General features: G+C 33.5%; 1 protein-coding gene across 1 annotated transcript; it reads left to right on the top strand.

The window, feature by feature from the left end:
• Positions 1–2,668: 2,668 nt before the first annotated feature.
• On the top strand, positions 2,669–5,266 carry LOC25480541 (3,9-dihydroxypterocarpan 6A-monooxygenase). Its single transcript, XM_013587003.3, has 2 exons — positions 2,669–3,641; positions 4,290–5,266. The coding sequence occupies exons 1-2, from the start codon at positions 2,727–2,729 to the stop codon at positions 4,911–4,913; spliced, it is 1,539 nt and encodes a 512-aa protein (XP_013442457.2). The 5' UTR covers positions 2,669–2,726; the 3' UTR covers positions 4,914–5,266.
• Positions 5,267–8,535: the final 3,269 nt, after the last annotated feature.

Here is an 8,535-nt window from a genome sequence, read left to right on the forward strand (position 1 = left end):
GCGATTTTCAAGTGATGTTGTTATTTGTTATGATTCGAATCATACTTAGCTCAAGTTCAACTCATTTATTTAATGAGCTTAATTTTCAACTCAAGTTCGACTCTTTGGTTCATGAACCAAGTTCAACGAATCAATTATCGAATCGAGTCTCGAACTATTTTCGAGTTGGTTCGGTTCATTGTCAGCCCTATCGACAAGGATACCAATTTTATTCCAAAAAATTCACCTTAAACAAAATGTGTCAAGCTTGAGACGCTAAACAATCGCTAAATTGGGGGACCCATTTATTTCACCTAATGGAGCATCATATGATATTTTTTATTATGTTTTTAGTGTTTTTCTTTGCATTTGAAGAAAAATAAGATTTAAGTTATATGAGATCTAAAGGGTTTGAGGAACTTATTGTATTGTTTTCACTCGAGTCGTTGTAATTCACTTTTATCCTAAATCATGCAACTTCATAATTGTTTTGGGTGTTTTGCAGTGAGGAATCATGTAAATCGACAAACCAAGACATTACATGAAGGATCAATGATATGAAGATTGAAGATCAATGGTTCTTAGAAGGTTTTTAAAGACAATACAAAGTTAAGAATATTCATTTCAAGTTTATAGGAGTTTCTAGACAGAACAACTATAGAAAACAAGACGAAAACACAAGAATTCACACATGATGGGCTGCCTAATGCACCATTGCGCATTAGACAATGTTTGCCACTGCCTCATGTGAATCATGTGCCCTAGGGTTAAAATCACTCTTTGCTTGTTTTTCAAGCTGGATCGGTGGAAAAAGCCAAGTTTTCTTCTCCCTAAGTAATCATATGCTATAAATAGAGACCATTGCACGCATTCTTATTCATTCAGAAAGCTAATGGTTCAAAACAAGGGTCACACATCAGATTCCAAGGCAGATGATCTCCATCAACCTCTTGTTCTCTTTGATTATAGTTCTAAGATGAACCCCTTCTAATTTGTTGGATTCCATTAATAAAGTTTTTATTCAATTATGCTTTTCTTGTGTTCGAGTTAATTCGTCCTTGCCCGTGATTAATACTTTTCCAATTGAGAATTTGTATCGATAATCTTTAAAATTGATCCGTATAGATTGGTGGGATTGACAACCCGAAATTATTCTTCTTTTTATGGTAGTTTTAATTGCTTATTTCTTGATTCTAGTTAATGAAATTAAGCATGAAACCTATGTTTTCTAATTCTTCCATCTGGGAACGCCGTATACATAACTTTAACTATGTTAGTTTACAACACATGTTGTCGTTAGAATTAATATGAGTTCTAAAACTGGTTTCTTAAATCATCACTAGACACCAAATAATTGATGATTTACTAAGTTAATTTCAACAAAGACGAAGGGGGATTCAAGGATTCCCTAATCACCGTTAAATATCTGAATCACAAACCTAATTTTGCGTTGTGCAGGGCAATCAAACCTTGCAACCCGATTTTAATCTCTCTTCTATTTAATCTTTAAATAAGTTTTTCTAATTGCTAAATTGAACGACAATTCCTATGAAGACAATAAATTTACTACTTTATTACTTGTTACAATATGATGCACTTGCCAATTTCATTCAATAGATACACTCTTTTTTCCTTTATGATCTGGTTTTATCTCATTAAGTTTTCCTGATAAAATTTCTAATGAGACAGTTTTCTGTACTTTGTACTCCCGCAAATTTTGGTCTAATCTCTCAAGGTTGGTTATCTTTTTTTATCTTATTAATAATATTTATAGAGAGTTGTAAATGATAGGTGAAGGGACTGGGGTGTCAACATGATTGATATGTTATTTCATTTACATGATGCTTTTGTACTCAATTTAATATTAAAAAAAAATAGAGCAAACCTTCATTTTTGTCCTAGGAAGTGCATGCCATTGACTGTCAGCCACATCCATGAATCAACGTAAATTATGAAAAACTTCCCAATAGTCATCTCCGTTAGTCATATCAGTGTAAACTATTGTGAGATAATTGTGAACAATTTGGTACCTAGTAAAAATAATCGATGACTAGGACGAAAATGAGGGTTTACTATGAAAAAATATAATAATAAATTTGAATGTGACGGTAGACCTACTATACTAAAATTGTATAAAGGAGAGTAAGGGACGATATTAGCAACAAAAGGTGGAATCAATCAAACTTATACCAATGATGTGTTCAAGTTTGATAATCCAAAGAGCAAATTTTAGTGTAGAAAGAAAACCCTTTCAGTTTATTATTAGAACACACTAAATTAACACGGAAAATATGTAATAAGAAAACAAGTAAACAGTCGCTAAGCTATCGTTCAATCGTCAATTTGGCCCTAATCTATGAAGCACGGATACGGACACGGACACGACACAGACACTGACACGCCGACACAGATAATAACTCAAAAAAATCACATAATTCAGTGTAATTATAAGTGTCGGTGTCGTGTCGGACACGACACATACACTGACACACCGACACAGTTAATAACTTAAAAAAAATCACATAATTCAGTGTAATTATAAGTGTCAGTGTCGTTTCGGTGTCGGACACGATATGTGTCCGAGACTGGGACACGCATAATCCCAGAAGTGTTTGTGCTTCATAGGCCCTAAACGGTTATATATATTAAGTAGTGCTATATGTATTCATTTACATATAAATACGGTAAATGTATTACCACTAAGTTTATGTTTCAAACCACCTTATATTTCTTAAAAAAATTAAAGTATGACTGAAATGCAATACTATATCCAACTTCTTTTTGTTTTAGTAATATCCATCATTGCAATTCAAACCCTACTTATTAGAAAGAAGAACAGGAAACATCTTACTCCACCAAGCCCTCTTGCTTTACCTATCATTGGACACTTACACCTTTTGTCTAAGTTACCAGCTCACCAAAATTTTCACAAGCTTTCAATGCAATATGGACCCATAATGAAAATTTCCCTAGGTTCTATCCCCTCAATAGTAATTTCCAGTCCAGAAATGACAAAGGAGTTTCTTAAAACTCATGAAACTTCCTTCTCTAATCGCTTAATAAATGGTGTCGTTCGCTACTTATCATATGGCGCAAACGATTTTATGTTTGCACCTTATGGTGACTACTGGAAGTTCATGAAAAAGATATGCATGTCCGAGCTTCTTGGTGGAAGAACTCTTGATCAATTTCGTCCATTGAGGCAACAAGAGACTTTGAGGCTTCTTAATGTTTTGAAGAAGAATGGGGAAACCGGTGAGGCGGTTGATGTTGGTGCAGAGCTCTTGCGTCTAACAAATAGAATTATGACAAGGACGACAATAACTAAAACTTGTTGCGAAAATGGTTTTGATGTGGAAGACATTAGGAAGTTGGTTAAAGATTGTTCAGAACTTGGAGGGCAGTTTAATTTGTCGGATTTTATTTGGTTTTTTAAGAATTGGGATTTGCAAGGATTTAACAAAAGGCTAAAAGAGCTTATGAACATGTTCGACACAATGATTGAGAGTGTCATAAGGGAGCATCAAGAGGAAATGAAGAAAAGAAAGGAAAATGGCGAAGGTGCTCATGTTAAGGATTTGCTTGATATTTTGTTGGAAATTCATGAAGATGAGAGCAGTGAAATAAAATTGACCAGAAAGAATGTCAAGGCTTTCATCTTTGTAAGAATTTTTTCGAACTTTCATACTGTTCATACTTTATTTATTTTTATTTATTATTGAACATCAAAATTTATTAGACAAATGAGAAAAGTACAATGAGTACTCTGGCGATAACTTGGAAAAAGTATAAGAGGTACTCGACGAAACAAAAAAAGTAATCCCCTTCAAGAATTAAGGCATAAAGTAAGGTTTGAAAACCATTCATAATACGATCTCTTCAACCTTAAAATTGTTTCAAGAAAAAATAACTGGTTCCAAGCCTCTCGTGTCTTCCAAAAATTGCAGCGTGCCAAATAATCCTACAGTATTTTGTACTCCAATAAGAGGAAGAAAAGTAATCGATAAGCGAGGCTACATTTCCGGTGTTCATACATTAAGTTATTTAGATTTGTGTATACATGAATTCTCGTGGAACAGAAAAAAAATCTATTCTTCGCATACTATTAAGGATTATTTTCGAAAGTGCTGATTATTATTTTATAATAGGAACTATAATATAATCTCCATCTTTTGTCACTTGTCTTAATTTAATTCTTTACTTTATCAGTATTCCAAATTAGAATTTGTTAATCAATTTAGTCAAGTTAGTTATCATGTCAGTTTTTATATAATAAATAAAATCATAATTTTCGACTTTGCTTCGAGCAGGACATGTTTTTATCAGGAACAGACACATCTTCTACAACAATCGAATGGGCTCTAGCCGAGTTAATAAACAATCCACATATAATGCAGAAAGCAAGACAAGAGATTGATTCACTAACAGGAAAGAGTAGATTAATACAAGAGTCCGATCTTCCCAATCTTCCGTATTTACGAGCTATACTCAAAGAAACACTAAGACTTCACCCTACAATACCAACAATGGTGAGAGAATCATCTGAGAGATGTAATGTTAGTGGTTTTGATATACCAGCTAAGACTATTTTATATGTTAATTTTTGGTCAATGAATAGGAACCCTAAACTATGGGAAAATCCACTTGAGTTTAAACCAGAGAGGTTTATGAGTGAAGGGAATAAGTTTGATCTAAGGGGACAAAATTTCCAATTTATACCATTTGGATTTGGAAGAAGAGCTTGTCCTGGTACCTCATTCGCGCTTCAAGTTGTTCCAACAAATCTTGCTGCTATTATTCAGTGTTTTGAATTGAAGGTTGGTGGTAATGGAACAGTTAGCATGGAAGAGAAAGCTTCGACGACCCTTCCAAGGGCTCATCCTTTGATGTGTGTCCCTATTCCTCGCTTTAATTTCTTCTCTTTTGCCAAATAGACCATATTTGCATGTTTGGATTTACGGTAAGTATGATGAAATCATGGTGTCATTGTGATTATATTGAAGCTCTAAAATGTTACTTTTGTCAAAATTATGGTAGTCCACCATGATTTAACCAAACTTATCATGGATCCAAACATGCACTGTGGATATATAATGGTATCATATATGGCTTTGGAAGTAATTATCATATTGATCTATATTACAGGAGGGTAAAGCACCATTAACCCTTGATTTAATAAGTGTGCTCTTTTGAAGGTAATCTTGCAAACGTACTATATATTTGTTCTTAGGTTTCCTAATAAATCGATAAATGGTACTGACATATATGTACCCTTGCCATTGTTCCATGGTAGAATGGTAACTGTTGTTACAAGTTATTTTATATTTTCTTTCTATAAATTTTCTCACAACAATTTTAAATTAATTGATTCATCTTCGAGAAGTTGCAAAATAAAAGAAACTCCTATAAAAAGCTACAAATATCCGGAAGTACCTATTCTACATCATGTGGATCTAAAGAAAATAAATGAAAAGAAACAGGGTGAGTCACATGAATCAATGAAAGCATAAGATACGACGTGAAGAGGATATAGAAACAATTATCCCACAAGTATTCAAAAAAATAAAAGCAAATCATATGAGATTTAGGAGTAAAAATATAAAACCAACTTTATGAACTTCCATTTCCTTTCCCTTAAAACTCTTTTGTTTACCATAATTTTTGGTAAATAACCGCTGATTTAAAATTAATTACTTGTTAGATCCACCAGTAAATTTTAAGGTATATTGTGTTTGTTATTTTCTAGAAATTAATGATTGTTCTTGATGTTCTTACTAAAATGTTGAAGATAACTGTCGAATTAAATGGAGTTAAATCCGTCAAAGTTATTTCTAGTAAAAGGAACGTAAAATACTTAAAGAAACAAGTAAATTGCGAAGAATTTAAGAAAACAAACTTAAATTGCATTGATTGAAAGTAAATTGGTACACATATTCATACAGTGTGACTTGTAACTCGTTTCTCTCTAAATGCAGATAGTTTGATTGTAAGTTTTTTGTATGGTTGAATTGCAACCTGTTTTTCCTATGAGAAACTTGTTAGAACAAAATGTGTTTAACATTACCCTCTAAGAATTTTGATGACAGCAAGGTATTAAAAACTGTCAATTGAATATGATTATATTTGTTCAAGTGTACAGGACCATAGAAAAATATCTAACATCTTAAATAGGTTCTGAAATAACAAAAGAGAGCAAAGGAATCAACAAAAAGGAAGCTTGAAGCATCTGAAGAGAAGTGCTTCTGAAGGCAAAGTGCTCCTGAAGTGATGACATCATCAGAAGCAAGTTCATCAGAAGCAAGATCACCAGATGCTGAAGTTCATCAGGAGATGCAAGACTTAAAGCTTCAAAGGTTGTTCAATGAATTTAATCTCGTCTAAGCATTGCAGAAGACTGAAAGAGTGAAGCAACAGCTATTTTGATAGGATTCGAAGGCATTGGATGCTTGCTCTTCAAAGAGCGTTGACAAAGTACCATTGTACGAAGTGTACAACCACTACCTCCACTACTCTGTTTTTGTCTCTGCTACAAGATAAGAAAAACAGCTCTGCCTGCAATGATGTTTCCTCTCAATTGGAATGGATTTGAAATTGATCATTCATAGGACAATAACCATATTAGGAAAAAGATCATTGGTGATTGATGAATGCTTCAAACGACTCTATTTTGATGTGCTGGCAATTCACAACGTCTCTTTCACACCTTTATATAAAGGAGTGAAGACTTAGAGATTAGCAAGGACTCAACAACAATTTACAAAGTGCCAAAACTCTGGTGACATTGTTCTGCAATCAAAAGTTCACTTAGAATTTCTTATCAACTTTCATATCTTAGAAATTCTAGAGTCTTAAGAGTCTGTATCTGATTTATATTGTGAAAATCACTGATTGTATATCAAGTGTTCAACCCTCAAACATTTTTCTGTGTAATTCTGTTTAGAAGTCTCTTGCAGTTGTGCTTGAGCATTAGAAGTCTCTTGATTGTGTTCAGGAGCATAGGAAGTCTCTTGCAGTTGTGCTTGAACATTTGAAGTCTCTTGCTAAGTTTAGCAGTGAGCAGTTGTAATTAGATATTACATTTTAGTGAACTCTCCTTGGAAGTGCAAGGGGGACAGGACTGACTTCCGGTTTGTGGAAGGAACCTGTATAATTGCTTTGTGTCTTTCTTCTTTCTCTCTCTCTCTCTGTTTTATCCGCTGCTACTTAGTTCTGGAAATCACTTCAGAAGCAAAACTTTATTTGCTCTAATAAGTGTTTTTAGCTTAGGAGAAAACGAGGAAAAAGTAAACACATTTCAAATATCTAAGAGAACTAACATTTTCTCATTTTTTTTTCCTTAACTGTCAGCATAAGATGTTGACACTTGTCAATATCTAAGAGACTATAAAAGGTTCACCTTTTTGGCTTTCCATTCACTTTATTTACTCATTCTTGACCTTCATCTTCTTTTTCTTCAGAAAAACAAAATGGACATTTGCACATTCTAAATTCCAAAAAATTTTACCTAGAAACTCAAATCTCTCATCTCCATCACAAAGAAAAAAAACCTTTAGTCTCTTCCGAATCCAACCAATGATCATGAAGACTGGAGCTGGAACACCTTCGAACCCTCAACCAGACGCTGCTACCATTAACTTCTCCTTGCAAGTTCAACCTGAAAACTGCAAGTTTATTGAAGAACCAGACTTGAAGGAAGAAAAAGCCCTAATCTGGAAATTCCAGGTATTGATTCCTTGCCCTAAATGAACACATGCATATTTAGGACCATATCCTGAGGAAGCTGATAGCGACAAACTTAATAAAATCTTTCCTTGTTATGGAAAACGTTCGCCCATAATTTTCACCAAAGGTCTTTATGACCTTAGCTACATAGATACTAGGGTTTTCACAAAAGTTAATAAACATTCACCAAAGTTGATGTTTTGTGGAAGGATTTGGGTGAATGAAAGTTTCTTTTTGGAGTGAATGGGTTTTGGTGATCCAATTTTGGATGATGGTTGTGGTGTTAATTGTAGATTTAAAGGTTTGATTATGTGGTTTTTGTTGAAGTTGAAATGATGAATTTTTGAAAGAAAAAAATTAGTTGAAGATTCTGAAGAAAAGTAAAATAAATTAGGTGTTAGTGATACACTCTTAGATCTGATAGATCTCAATATATATCCAACGGTCTCAACTTTTGGTTTATGTTAGTTTGTGGGGGGTTTAGCTTGGTTTTGGTGTTGATTTGGTCTTATAGGTTTGTTTAATAGTGGTGTTTAAGATGTAGGGTGTATGATTTTATTTTCGGGTGTTTCGCCTGTATACCGCGTCATTTGGTTGTAGTTTCTGGCTTACCGGTCCCTGTTCTTCTTTTACATGGACTATAATATAAATAAATTTTTTCATTATAAAAAAAAAAGACAGAAGAGACATCAACCCTAAGTTCTATGGCATTAGAAGAACATTATTTTATAGACTGAGTCATATGGTTCAATCTAATTTAATACATATACAATTTTATTATAGACCAGATTATACATCTTGTTTTGTCTTCTGGTACAACTTATGACTCATTAG

Source organism: Medicago truncatula, chromosome 1 (assembly GCF_003473485.1).
Source record: "Medicago truncatula cultivar Jemalong A17 chromosome 1, MtrunA17r5.0-ANR, whole genome shotgun sequence".
Taxonomy (NCBI): domain Eukaryota; kingdom Viridiplantae; phylum Streptophyta; class Magnoliopsida; order Fabales; family Fabaceae; genus Medicago; species Medicago truncatula.